This window comes from Stegostoma tigrinum, chromosome 11 (assembly GCF_030684315.1).
Source record: "Stegostoma tigrinum isolate sSteTig4 chromosome 11, sSteTig4.hap1, whole genome shotgun sequence".
Taxonomy (NCBI): domain Eukaryota; kingdom Metazoa; phylum Chordata; class Chondrichthyes; order Orectolobiformes; family Stegostomatidae; genus Stegostoma; species Stegostoma tigrinum.
The window spans coordinates 5,057,292-5,072,468 of NC_081364.1; the positions used below are offsets into that span (position 1 = coordinate 5,057,292).

At 42.3% G+C, this 15,177-nt stretch overlaps 1 protein-coding gene across 1 annotated transcript in view; it reads right to left on the reverse strand.

Moving 5' to 3' along the window:
- eefsec (eukaryotic elongation factor, selenocysteine-tRNA-specific) overlaps window positions 1–15,177 on the reverse strand; it is a 406,572-nt gene that overhangs the window by 276,819 nt on the left and 114,576 nt on the right. The window contains exon 3 of the mRNA XM_048548098.2: window positions 2,934–3,030. Within this exon, the coding sequence (XP_048404055.1) occupies window positions 2,934–3,030 (97 nt within the window). The remainder of the gene's footprint in view (window positions 1–2,933; window positions 3,031–15,177) is intronic.

Consider the following 15,177-nt stretch of genomic DNA (forward strand, 5'->3'; position numbering starts at 1 on the left):
CTGCACTTACTGGTCCCTCAAGTATCAGATCCAGGGTGATCTGATTGAGGTAACTAGATGAACAAACCTGGAGGATATATTTCCCTCCCCACCCCTATCCGCCTTCCGTAGGGACCACGGTCTCCGCAACTACCTTGTCTGCTCTACACTCCCCACTAGCCCCACCACCCCCGGCGCCTTTCCCTGCAACAGCACCTGGCCTGCTGTGTTCATCCAGCTCCACACAGTGTTATCTCTGACTCCAGCATCAGCATTTCCTACTATCTCTAGGTGATATAAACCTACAAGTTTCCGCAGCTACTTTGACTACACTTGTTTATCCTCTTTTTCTTTAATAATTTAATTCCATTTTCACAGCTTCTCCATATCAATCACATCCGTTCCGACAATGCTAATTTCCCTACCAGTGCTTCCAATATATCTTCCTTTCCCTCACTCAAGGGTTCCCACCCATTGTGGTTGACACAGCCTGCCAACATGCCCAATTCATTTTACTTACTTTTGCTGTCACACCTTCCCCTCCTTCCCACAACTATCATAGGTTCCCCTCATCCACACCTTGCACCCTCACAAGCTTCTGTATTCATAATTTTCCACCATGTCCATCTGGTCAAATGTGATTCAACCAACATTCGCATCTTCTTTGGGACTGTTCCTTCCACAATACCCTAGCCCACTCCTAAGTCAGTCTTAACACCCTTTCTCTTACCAAGGGCATCTTTCCAAGCAAGCATAGGAGATGCCACACCTCTTGTACCTTCCCTATTCTCAATGTCCAAAACCCCAAACACTCCTTAAAGGTGAGACAGAAACTTACTTGTGTTTTTGTCACATAATACACTGTATTCACTGCTTACAATGTAGTCTCACATATAATGTGGAAAATAAATGCAGACTGTGCGCTTTGGAGAATATCTTCATTTCTGTCTATTAGTACAACGCTGAGCATCCAGTCGCTTGTCGTCTTAGTTATCCACATTGTTGCCATGGACTCCATACTGAGTTGGACAACTTCAGATCATAACTCCTACCTTCATCTTTTGTTTCTTCCCCTTTTTCCCACCCAGTTGTTTTAAAAGGTGATCTTCTTCATGTTTCTTTATCCCTCCATGTTGCATAAAATATTTTTCATGCTGCAGTCCATGCTACATTTGGACACAAGCTTTGTTTTGTCACTGTATCCATCATCCCACTTTTTGGTTGTTGCATCATGAAATCTTTTGTTATTTATTCTCTCCTCAGCCTTGACATAGTTCTTCCCCTCTATTCCTCCTGCAACCCTTTCCAGTGGCTTGAAAACTCTTCAAACTTCATTTCTCTTCAATTGCAATGAAAGACCATTGACCTGAAATGTTAACTCTGCTACTCTTCACTGATGCTGCCTGACCTGCTATGTTGTTCCACCTTTTTTTCTAGTTTTATTTCACAAATCTAGTACCTGCATTATTGTGCTCTGGGCAAGGTCATAATTGGGCCTCAATTTCCTCTGGTGGAAACCCAAGATAGGGCCACAATCATAAAATTGGAGCCAGATCATTGAGGGCTGATGTCAGAAAGCATTTCTTCACACAGAGACAGTAGAAATTTGGAACTGTCCCAACCAATCCTTGAAACCAAACAGAAATAGGCCACTGAGCCCACTGAGTCTGCTCATGGCTGATCTGATAGCTCTCAACCCCACTTACCTTCCTTTTCCCCATAACCCTTCCCTTACTGATTAGAAAGCTGTCTATCTCGGCCTTAAATATATTTAATGATAGCCCTCAGCAGTAAAGAATTCCACAGATTCACCAACCCAAGAAAAACCTGCTCCTCGTCTTAAATGGGAAACTTCTTATTTCTAGATTATGCTCTCCAGTGCTAGACTCCCACAAGGTGTAATAACCTCTCTGCATCTATCCTGTCAAGTGCCCTAAGAGTTTTATACATTTTGTTAAGTTCTCTTCTCATTCTTTAAACTCCAATGAGTGCAAGCAGTACCTATTCAGCCTCTCCTTATAGGAAAATCCCTCCACATCCAGGATCAACCTAGTGATGAAAAATGCTTTAAGATCAGAGGGGTAACCAAAAATGGAATGGTGGTCAATTGCACATGTCAAAGCTGAGATTAACTTGAGAAATTTTTTTTTTGAGGGTCATTAAGGGACGTGAAATCTTGATGGGGGACACAGAGTTGAGATTCAGATCAGCTCTGTTCTACTTGAATGATGGAATAGACTCTAGCGCTGAATGCTTTCCTTATATGGTGGAAAGTTTCTCATTTGCTGCTGGCCTGAAAGTATATATATTGTTCTAGCCCTTTAAAAAAAATGAGCCTAAAGCTCCAACAGTCCCTCTGATTTAACCGTCCTGATATACAGTCAGCTCTCAGCAATCCTCTCCAGAAAACGTATTCTCAGCTTTCCATGAGAACAACTTGAGAATGCAACTATCTCACATATTCACACATCAGTCGGTGCAATACATCTGGTTGGATTCTGATCCACTTGGCCATGCTCCTGGAACTGTGGCAGAGACAGACTCAGGAGATAGACAGGAGGAAAAGACAAAAGGCAGGTTACTTATACTCAAGACCTAGAATATACTCAGAAGCTTATACTCTAGTACGATGCACTGTAGTTTGAGGCGCTGTATTCACACAGGACAGTTTTCAAGTTGATTCCTGATTAGACTAAAGGCTACATTGATCTTTTGTTTTAGTTTTACAAAAAGCAGTGATGCAGAAGGAACCTTAATCCCAGTCTCTCCACGAATATTATACCACTTATTATTCACCACCTTCTCCCTCGAAGCTTAATCTCCCGACAGACTACGCCAATGTTCCCACTGCTCAGACTCTGCCATCTTTATAAAATTGCCAAGATTGTTTGCTGAATTTGCCAGGCAAGAGAGAAGTTACTATGGGGCAAACTGTCCCCAAGGGGAGCACATACCTCGATAAGTTCTGAAATGCCCTGCGCGGTTTCTGTCTCTGGGGCGTCAGGTCCTCCAGGTTTGGCAGCAACAGGAATGATGGGACACCCATTAAACCTACAAAACAAATTGCTAAGTAAAATAGCAACCTACATATAGTAGTAAGACATTGTGAATTCTGTGACTGAATACATCAGATGTTTTTTCCCTTCTGAAAATCCTTCTGCCTTTCTGAACAAGTTCGATCCTTTGGTGGAAAGGTATCAACATGTTTCAACACGGAGCACTGATGACTCATGTGGTCATACTAAAGATTATTCATACATAGGCACTTTGTAACCAAACATGGTCATCTTCTTATTACATGTCCACATAGTGTTCATTGGCTGACCGTCGTGATTGGGGACTGTGGCTCATCTCCTCCTCCGTAGCACAGGAAAGCGGTCCTACTGCTGGTCCAGGAACTTTGGAGAAGACAGGAATTCAACTAGAGATATTCTGTGCTGGCTAAATTTACCACTAGTCTACTCTCTCTCTCTTTCTAATGAGAGCAGCCCTGTGATCCACTGAGACTATGGCAACTTTACCTTTTACCTTATTCTGTTCTGCATGATGTAGTGCTATACTCTATCTACCTGGACTAGATTCATAGGGTTATACAATGCAGAAAAGGCTCTTCAGCCCATCATGTCTGTACCAACAGTAACTGCCACTAAAGGTGCATTAATCCAATTTCCTTCAGTTCTCCCATATCTTTGAATGTCATGGTATTTGGAAGAATTCACCCAAATATCTTTTAAAGATTATAAGATTTACAGCCTCCTTTACCTTCCAAGGCAGTGCATTCCAGATTCCCACCACCCTCTGAGTGAAAAGGTCCTTTCTCAAATGCCCTCTGAATCCCCTGCTCTTTACTCTAAAGCTATGTTGCCTCATGCCTGACCCCTCAACCAAGGGGAACAGCTGCTCCCTACTCACCCTACACTTACCCACACTATCCTTATCCATATCTCAGGTAGCTTCAGACTGACAAGTGATCGATTGCAGTGCGATTGCACTTTGCACTGTTCATAACTGTTACATCATTGCCTTGCATTTCAAATGCTAACAACTGAGAGGCAAAGTTTAAAAGAAGTCACACCTGCCTATCCTAGATCTCCTCTCTGAGGATCACTGTTTACAAAAAGCTCAATATGAAAAAAGTAATTGCAAAACGGTCGTTGATTGGTACTGAAAGGCAACATTTAGCAGTCAAATATTTTATAAATTAACATTTTATTCAAAATTAAATCACAGAAGTTGAAGTGTAACAATTGTAAACCCATTCCAGATAACAAGACTGATCAGGGAAAATGAACTCAAAAGTATTTGAGGAGGAGTGTTTCCAATCTGATTGAGTAATGGCTTACAGATGTGACTGTCTCTGAGCACTGTTTACTATTTTACTGTGAAAAAAAAGCATATTTTCTCAAAATAAAACAAAATTTGTGTTAAAAAAGATGACAACAGGAACATTGGAAGAAAGGCGGTGTAATTGAAAACACGAACAGAACAGGAGGAATACACCACGTTACTCACCACACTAGCAATCTGTCCGAGATCTTCTCCAGTGTTCTAGCAAAACCCAACAAAAGTTAGGGTCTAGCCCCGAAACGTCAGCTTTCCTGCTCCTAAGATGCTGCTTGGCCTGCTGTGTTCATCCAGCTCTACATCTTGTTATCTCAAAAGCTGAAGTAACTACACCTTACTTTATGCTTCAGCATTTTACAGTCTTCAAGATTGAACATTAAGTTCAACAACTTCAGACCACAATCTCCGGCCTCTCAGTGTCTTGCTTGAGTGGACCTGATCTTTTTTTCTGCTATTAACTCAAACAAGTAATGCCTACTCTCATCTCTTTCTCTTCTTTATTACAGTTAGCACTTCCTTTGCCCTTCTCTGTGGGGAACTTTTCCTAATTATTTCAAATGCTCCTGCTGCCCCCTTTCTCAACAGCATAAAAACAATCATTTTTCTAGCCTGCTTCAGTTCTGTATAAGAGTTATATGAGACTTGAAACATTAAGTTTCTTTCTGTCTCCACAGATGCTGTCAGGCCTAATTCTAACTCTATTTTCCAAGACTTTCTGTTTTTATTTCCAAGCAAGAGTGATTGTAGTCATATTTAACAGTCTCGATACAGTGACTGATGAATGAGGGAGAGAATTATGTCGAGGGAACAGGAAAGAATAAGACAGCAGGCAAGCTCAAGGTGAATTTTGCATATCCAGATACTAGGTAGCAAAATAAATAAGAGCGAATTTACCTCACCATGTACAGATTTTCCCCTGAAGATCAATAAACACCTTCCATTTGAAAACTTGACACACAATCTCCTTGTCACCAGCTGCAGTATAACACAACCCAGTTTCCTGGTTTCATTTTTATATGGGTTACTGCTAGACTAACAGGTTTGTTTTTGGAAGGCTTGCCTACAACAAGATTACTACAATTCTCAAGTCATTTAGTTGTTTCAGGGACTTGATTTTACTTGACATATTAAATGGCCACAGTGGGGAACCACTTTCAAGATCAGTTCCAGCAATTTGACAACTCAGCCAGTCCCTGGTTGCGGTCAGGTCTTTAACATTGAGATAATTACACAGCAGTGAGCCTTACCACACAAGGTTTGTTGGTAGTATACTGCCTTGTGGGAACAGGCTTGAGTGGCATGGGTCACAATACTCAAGCCCTGGTGGTCTTTGCGTAAGATTACTGCATTCTCTAAGTCCCACAGCAACTGTGGAATGAAAACAGTTAAATACACCAGTGAAAGAGCTGGACATTAATCAATGCCATCATAATCTTTAAATATCCATCTAATATACATCAATGGCGAAAGTTAACAACTTCTGTTTTGATTGTAGGGGAGAGTATACTGCCAAATGTGAAAACAAGAGCAAAGGTGATGTAAATCAAGGCGTAGTGGATACCAGAAGGAAGGTTTGGCACCTCACACACTCTTGGAGTAATAATTTGCTGCATTAAAAGATTTAATATCTGCAACATTACAAAGATGCATGGAATCTCCTGAGAGCTTATTGAAGGGAAACACAATCCGAAAAGAGGATGGTAACGTACATCAAAAAGCCAGAAGAGATACAGATACATAGAAAATAGGGGTATGAGTAGGCTGTTCGCTGCCCCCCACCATCCCTATTGAGCCTGCTCTGCTGTTCAATACAATCATAGGTGATCATCCAACTGTCTCCCGTTCCTGTTTTCTTCCCATGCACATTAATATCATTAGCCTTAAGAACTATATCTAACTCATCCTTGATCACCACAGTCACTATGCCTTGGCACAGTATATAGAAATTGAACTGTTACGGTCCTGGTTTTTGATATTTCTGGGCAAGACAAATCGCAGAATGAAATCTGGCTTGAAGAACATATAAGATAATACAATGTGAGGCTGGATGAACACAGCAGGCCAAGCAGCATCTCAGGAGCACAAAAGCTGACGTTTCGGGCCTAGACCCTTCATCAGAGAGGGGGATGGGGAGAGGGAACTGGAAGAAATAGGGAGAGAGGGGGAGGCGGACCAAAGATGGAGAGTAAAGAAGATAGGTGGAGAGAGTGTAGGTGGGGAGGTAGGGAGGGGATAGGTCAGTCCAGGGAAGACGGACAGGTCAAGGAGGTGGGATGAGGTTAGTAGGTAGATGGGGGTGCGGCTTGGGGTGGGAGGAAGGGATGGGTGAGAGGAAGAACCGTTTAGGGAGGCAGAGACAGGCTGGCCTGGTTTTGGGATGCAGTGGGTGGGGCGGAAGAGCTGGGCTGGTTGTGTGGTGCAGTGGGGGGAGGGGACGAACTGGGCTGGTTTAGGGATGCAGTAGGGGAAGGGGAGATTTTGAAACTGGTGAAGTCCACATTGATACCATATGGCTGCAGGGTTCCCAGGCGGGATATGAGTTGCTGTTCCTGCAACCTTCGGGTGGCATCATTGTGGCACTGCAGGAGGCCCATGATGGACATGTCATCTAGAGAATGGGAGGGGGAGTGGAAATGGTTTGCAACTGGGAGGTGCAGTTGTTTGTTGCAAACTGAGCGGAGGTATTCTGCAAAGCGGTCCCCAAGCCTCCGCTTGGTTTCCCCAATGTAGAGGAAGCTGCACCGGGTACAGTGGATGCAGTATACCACATTGGCAGATGTGCAGGTGAACCTCTGCTTAATGTGGAATGTCATCTTGGGGCCTGGGATGGGGGTGAGGGAGGAGGTGTGGGGACAAGTGTAGCATTTCCTGCGGTTGCAGGGGAAGGTGCCGGGTGTGGTGGGGTTGGAGGGCAGTGTGGAGCGAACAAGGGAGTCACGGAGAGAGTGGTCTCTCCGGAAAGCTGACAGGGGAGGGGATGGAAAAATGTCTTGGGTGGTGGGGTCAGATTGTAAATGGCGGAAGTGTCGGAGGATAATGCGTTGTATCCGGAGGTTGGTAGGGTGGTGTGTGAGAACGAGGGGGATCCTCTTGGGGCGGTTGTGGTGGGGGCGGGGTGTGAGGGATGTGTCGCGGGAAATACGGAAGACGCGGTCAAGGGCGTTCTCGATCACTGTGGGGGGAAGTTGCGGTCCTTAAAGAACTTGGACATCTGGGATGTGCGGGAGTGGAATGTCTTATCGTGGGAGCAGATGCGGCGGAGGCGGAGGAATTGGGAATAGGGGATGGAATTTTTGCAGGAGGGTGGGTGGGAGGAGGTGTATTCCAGGTAGCTGTGGGCGTCGGTGGGCTTGAAATGGACATCAGTTACAAGCTGGTTGCCTGACATGGAGACTGAGAGGTCCAGGAAGGTGAGGGATGTGCTGGAGATGGCCCAGGTGAACTGAAGGTTGGGGTGGAAGGTGTTGGTGAAGTGGATGAACTGTTCGAGCTCCTCTGGGGAGCAAGAGGTGGCGCCGATACAGTCATCAATGTACCGGAGGAAGAGGTGGGGTTTGGGGCCTGTGTAGGTGCGGAAGAGGGACTGTTCCACGTAACCTACAAAGAGGCAGGCATAGCTGGGGCCCATGCGGGGGCCCATGCGGGTGCCCATGGCCACCCCCTTAGTCTGTAGGAAGTGGGAGGAGTCAAAAGAGAAGTTGTTGAGTGTGAGGACGAGTTCAGCTAGGCGGATGAGAGTGTTGGTGGAGGGGGACTGGTCGGGCCTGCGGGACAGGAAGAAGCGGAGGGCCTTGAGGCCATCTCCATGCGGAATGCAGGTGTACAGGGACTGGACGTCCATGGTGAATATGAAGACCCTCTCTGATGAAGAGTCTAGGCCCGAAACGTCAGCTTTTGTGCTCCTGAGATGCTGCTTGGCCTGCTGTGTTCATCCAGCCTCACATTTTATTACCTTAAGCTAACTATATACCACAGTTAGAATGATCTCCAAACCCACAGCGATACTGTGTCCTGATACCATCTGTTACAGTTTTCGGTTCTTGACTGAAACCTTCCAGGTTGTGTGTTGTGGACCATGGAAACAATTCAATGAGTCCTTTCCAAGTCTGCCGACATGAATTTTTCCACAAAGTTTTCCAAGACCTAAACGTTCTCAGTTCTAATAATCCGCAGGTTTCTAACCAAATTCTCCTGAATTAGGAGTTTCGTAAACTAAACTCCTCTGATGTAATTTGTTCCCTTGAACTGCTTCCAGGAGTGAGACTAAACTAGTTTCAAAACTCAACACTGCAAGATGGCAGTAGAGTAGGAAGCTCCCGTCAGAGCTTGTCTACACATCAGTCCCTTTCCCTTTTTCTCCTCCTCTTCATAGTCTTCCTTTTCTTACCCTCTCCCCACTTCACCCTACACGGACTACAGAGTGAATGGGCCGCGTCCCGTGGCCGTGTCCCGCGGTGGAACACAGCCAAGGAGCCGCGGACACCAGCGAACAGGTCACAACCACAAGCGGAGTCCTGCAGTGGAGTGAACGGGTGATTTCCGGAGTGGCAGCAGAGTGAGTCGCGGATGGAAGCCGGCATGTCCTCATGCTCTGGGGCCTGCAGGAGCGGACTGGAACTTGAATAGTTATGGTCACCTATTATCATTCTGGACTGTTTCACACTAACCTATATTCTGTTTTACTTTGTAACAACACGTTTTTTACTCTAAGATTTGTACGTAGGTACTTGTACCTAGGATTGTGCCATTAAAGGCAACCATTGTAAAAACTTTTCACAGTACTCCTGCACTTCTGTACTGCAGTATATATGACAATAAAGGATATTTTATTCTATTTACTGGCATCTTCTGAACTGAAGAAAAGAAAATTTGCTCAAGTTATATTCTTCTGAACTGATAACAAAGCTAATGGTCTGTAGTAGCTCGAAAAGCACAGCAGGTCTGGCAACATCTGTGAAGAAAAATCAAGAGTTAACATTTTGGGTCTGATAATGAGTTCAGAGGAAGAATCACTCGACCCAAAACGTTAACTCTGATTTTTCTACACAGATGCTGCCCGACCTGCTGAGCTTTTCCAGCGACTTCTGCTTTTGTTCCTGATTTACAGCATCCGCAGTTCTTTCAGGTTTTTATTCCCTAACAGTCTGTTTACTCTGCCCTGTGCCACTATTGTGAAATTCAAACACCAGAAATGATATTAACAAATATAAATTACATACTATTCAACATACAATGTACAATACTTCTTAGGACTCTGTTAAGAAGTTGTCTATTGGGTATTTGTCCTGCATTCTTGCATGAGGGGAGGCCTAGTGGTATTATCGCTGGACTGTTAATCCAGAGACCCAGGTAACGTTCTGGGGACACGGGTTCAAATCCTGCCACAGCAGATGGTGGAATTTGAATTCAATAAATATCTGGAATTAAGAATCTAATGATGACCACGAATCCATTGTCGCTGGTCAGGAAAAACCCATCTGGTTCACGAGATAATGGGAACTGCAGATGCTGGAGAATTCCAAGATAATAAAATGTGAGGCTGGATGAACACAGCAGGCCAAGCAGCATCTCAGGAGCACAAAAGCTGACGTTTCGGGCCTAGACCCTTCATCATCTGGTTCACTAATGCCCTTTAGTGAAGGAAACTGCCATCCTTACCTGGTCTGGGCTACATGTGACTCCAGACCCACTGCAAATGTGGTTGACTCTTAACTGCCCTCTGGCCAATTAGGGATGGGCAATAAATGCTGCCTCAACTTGTGAATGAATAAAGAAGAAAAAAAAATTCTCCCGGTACACTGATAAATTCAGTGCACTCCCTCATTTGGCAGTTTATAAAAATGCATTCGGGGCAGGACAGCATATAATGAGTATTGCTAATTGCCCTTGAGAGAGTGATCGTGAGCTGACTTCTTGAACCAATGCAGTCCTTATGATGTATATACTCTTAGTGCTGATAGGAGGGAGTTCCAGGGTTTTGACCCAATGACAGTGTAGGAATAGTGTTAAAGTTTCAAGTCAGGATGGTATGTTGCTTAAAGGGAAACCTGGAGGTGATGTGTTTCCATGCATCAGGCTGCTTTGGTCCTTCTAGCTATTGGAGTCTTTGGGTTGGGAAGGCACCATTGAAGGAAGCTTGGTGAGTTATGGCAGTGTATCTTCTAGACCAAACTTGCCATAAATGGCCTGTCGAGTAATGTTACCAGGCCCATAAACACAGTCCCAAATGCAGGACATGCAAACGAACATTCTGTAAGATGTGCTTCCATTTAGATGCTGTTTCTTTCCCTACTTTTGCTCTCTAGCAGTTGAATTGATGAAGGAGCAGTAGTTGTAAGTTGGGTAGTTGCAGATGAAACACTGATTTCTTTAAAAATGTCATAAATTATGAAATCAAAGGCAAGTATTCAACTGACTCTGGAGCTGCTTATGTTCTTTTCTGGTGTTTCATTCAGATTGATGAACAAAAGCCATAAAAGGAAAGGAAATAATTCCAATTATCACTTCAATAACCCTTTACCAAACCGTTTCCTTTGCCTAGACATCTTTCTCATTATACATCTACAGTAATTCTGGACTGCCATAACTACTTTCTCAAGTGTAATGGCATCAATCACTCCAGTAAACACAGACGTTGCAGTCATGGGAGTTAGAACATAGAACATAGAAGAATACAACACACAACAGGCCCTTCAGCCCTCGATGTTGCGCCCTTGACATCTGAACAGGATAATCATGTCTTTCATACCGTCAAGGTGTACTGACATTCATAAATGTTTATTAAGATATTTAATCTCACAATGAGTGAACAACTGTACAACAAAGACCAAGTATTCCAAGCCCATTAATTTCGTTAATTAATTTGTCTGCACATTAATAGACGCAGAACTCTAACTAGTTTCTGTGAATCATTTTATATGACTTAAACAAGATCGTTTTTGCAGTCCAAACGTCTTACTACGTTTGCCGTCTGCCTGCCATGCAACAGCAGTTTATAAAAGACCTAGCTGTCTGCATGAGTCTGAACATACCTGGGTTTGACTCTCACTGTTTACACCCTAAAACAAATTAAAGACTCCCCAGCATAGAGTGGATGAGTTGCTCTTCAATTACTGGGGCAGGCTAACAAATGTTTATGTCATCCAAAAGTATCATTACTAGTTCATTAAATGCTAACCAGTTGAATCACTTTTTTAAAAATGTTAATTCATGGTGCATTTAAAAAAAATTGAAGTAACTGTTTCAAAATTGCGCGCAAATTGAGGGCAAAATTTCCAAAATATTATTATATTATCTTTCACATAGTTACTGTGACCAGAAAGTGCACGCAGTGGGCTGGGCCTAACTCTCTGCAAAATTGGGAAATCTTTCTGAGATCTAGGTTCAAAAACTGATTGTGAAAGAACAAGCAGATTGAAACAGTGTAATGCGGGTTGGGTGTTGAGCTGACCAGTTCCAGTCTTGTTTATACAACTACAGAGAAGGCACAGTGCTGTTCCCTGTACGAAGAAGAATAATTTGCAGAGTGGTTTTACTTGCCCATTCAGAGAGATACCCTTGTTAACACTGTGTCCTGGGAAACTGGGCTATTTAAAGAAAAAGGGATTTGTGATGAAAAGTAAATGGTAAATTTTATTTACACAGACAGAAAGATCTCCACTCATTTGCTAAAATGATATAATTGCATATTCATTTCCGTAAACATGACCTCAAAATTATGTTGTATAATATGAGCATATAAATTGCTTAACATATCGGTGTGAAATTCCTTTAGTCCTATTTCTTTGGAAGCTGTCAAAGGGACTAAACCATCCTGCATATGGCATTCTCACAGCTTAACTTTAATTCATTTTTAAATGGAGGCAGTGCTGAAAGTTAAAAATACAGGTATGTTCCCAGTTTTAAGACTGAATATTGAACTGTAATAGTTAAAGGATTGTGTTTGGTAAATTTGATGGACGGGAACCAGCAGCCAACATATGCTTAATGATATAAAGAAACTTCTTTCATATTTCCAAAGGAAAGATTGATTCATGATAATCTTATATTTATGACCTCAAGTTTTGGTCTCCCTAATAAGTGACAACATTTACCTTATCACACCACTGGCCAAATCATGAACAAAAACAAAGCTGCTGGAAAAACTCAACAGGTCTGGTAGCATCTGTGAAGGAAAAACAGAGTTAACATTTCGGGGTCACTGGACCCAAAACATTAACTCTGTTTTCTCCTTCACAGATGGTCCCAGGCCTGCTGAGCTTTTCCAGCAACTTTGTTTTTGTTAGTGATTTGCAGCATCCGCAGTTGTTTTGATTTTTACTGACCAAATCATTCCTTTGACTTAAACAGCCCTGTCAGATCTAGAGAAAAGAGCCCCAGCTCGTGTCCAAATTAAAGTGCTTAAGGGTCACATGAGCAGTTAGAATGAAATATGAAATTACTTACTAAATTCTTCCACAAACTGCTACAGAGGTTCTGTAATGCTATGGAAGAGCATGTCCAATATCCACATACAATGCTTTTTACCCCAATTCCCACACCAGCATGTTATGGCCTCCCTAAATTAGACCGACATTTTAGTGGTAAATTATGTGGGATTGAAGACTGCACAATTTCACCTAATGTCAGATTAACGCCAATGGCCCAGAGGTAAAAATCCAATGACTCAAATAAGGATTCACAAATTTTAGTTAAAACTGCATTTACATAGTACCTTTCACAACCACAGGTTGGCTCAAAGCACCCAAAGTCAAGGAAGTAATTTTGAAGTGCAGTAAAGTTATAAATGGTATAAAGCTTGTGGCCAAGACACCATAAATAATAGGGAGAAAAGGCGAGCAGAGAAAAGGTTTCCACCACACTACAGGATTTAAATAGGTTGTTTACAGAAACAAACAGACACATTTAAAAAGCCGGTCACTGCAGAAGAAAAAATGAAAGCGTTAAACGCATCAGTTTGGGTTTATGTAAAAAGGGATATTTTTACATTTCCGTTGGCGAAATCATTCACAGAAAGAACCATTTTATACTTAAAAGAAGCCAACTGGTTGTTCATACCTTTATGTGTACCAACTGCAATCATTATTTGGTCATACCACATAAACCTGTCATAACAAAACTACTAAAATATTAAACAGAGTTGATCATGTTCCCTTTGTTCAAAAACAGACAATTGTTGTGTTACATAAAACACAATGGACTTGTTTTCCCTCCCAAAAAACTCCTTATAAAGGGGACATTTGCTGTTTAAATAGATTAACTTGCAATTTAAACAAGATGTATTCTGCAAATAACATTATATCCCTTATTGCTAAATACATTTCCATTCCAAACCCATTCAAATGTAACAGGCTATTTGGAGTTCAATGCTTGCCCACAGGCAGGGTACACTAAAATGTAAATTAATAAATTAGATAACTACATCTGCACAGGCAAAGAAAAACTCAACTGAACCCTAAAGGGGCAATTATAACAACAAATTTTGAACTCTGCACATTTGGTCACGCAAATTCAGTAGGACCATGGAAATATTATAGAACAATATAACAATTCATCTTTTATATTCTTACAGAAAGTATTTTCAGGACATCTTTAAATCTCCGCATGTACCTTCAACAGCCTTCAAGCCCTGGAGGTGTTTCATTTTAATTTGTTTCAGAACTGGGAGCGCAGAAGTCAAGGGTTTTTTTTCAAGAATCTAGACTTCACAGAGAAGATAGTCGTATTTAGAGCTGGAATCCACAGACCTACAAAGGAACATCACTGATAGTTGTATATATGTTCTTCCAAATAAAAAGTCCAGGCTCTGAAAGAATTCCTCTAATTTGCAACAAATCTTGAGACACTTGAAGTCAAGAACAAAACCCACAACACAATCAAGATAAGAGCAAGAAAGTGGATGAAACAAATCTAGTGGTTGATATTTGGTTTAAAAACCTAGTGACTCTAGGAGAAAGAAGAGATTGAGTAAATCAAGGGGTTGAACAGTTCTAGTGTCCTACTGAAAGGATAAATTGAAGTAGTGATGACACGACAAATTTGCAGAAATGGAGACAAATAGATAGGATAATATATTGCAAGGTTAGAAGGCACGAAGGAAGGGTTCATGAGTACTTTAAAATTAGTGGTATTTTATTAAAATAAAAAGAGGACAGCTAGAGAGCAAAGGAAACAAAAAAAGAGTCGCGGAAATCAAAGAGGTGAGAGAGAATCATAAGACCTTGAAGCAGAAGTAGGCCCACCCTCGAGTCCACTCTGCCATTCAATAGATCTGGTTGATCTGATTATCCTCAAAAGCACTCTCCTGGCTCATCTCCATACTTACTCATTTGCTAAGAATCTGTCTTCTCAGACTTGAATAGACTAAATGATCTCTGGACAGCTTTCTACAGTAAAGAATTTCACAGATGGGCCACTTGCAGAAAAAGATCCTCATCTCTGTCTTTAATGGGCAACTCCGTACTCTGAAGTAAGCCAGACTCTCTACAAAAAGAAACAACCTTTTCACATCCACCCTGTCAAGTTCCCTGAGAATCCTGCATACTTCAAAAGGGTCTCTTCTCATTCTTCTAATTTCCAATGAGTACAAACCCAACCTACTCAACCTCAATCCATCCATAACCGAGATTAACCTAGTGAAATTTCTCTGGACTGCCTCTAGTGACAGTATATCTGTCCTTAAATGTTCACTGCATTCCAAATATAGTTTGACAAGAGCCTTGTACAGTTTTAGAAAGACATTCCTATATTTTCGCAGTATTCCTTTTAAAGGCCAACATCCCATTTGCCTATCATATTGCACTCTGACTTGAATGCCAGCTTTGTGTGACTCATATGCTGTTCACTCTGTGCTGT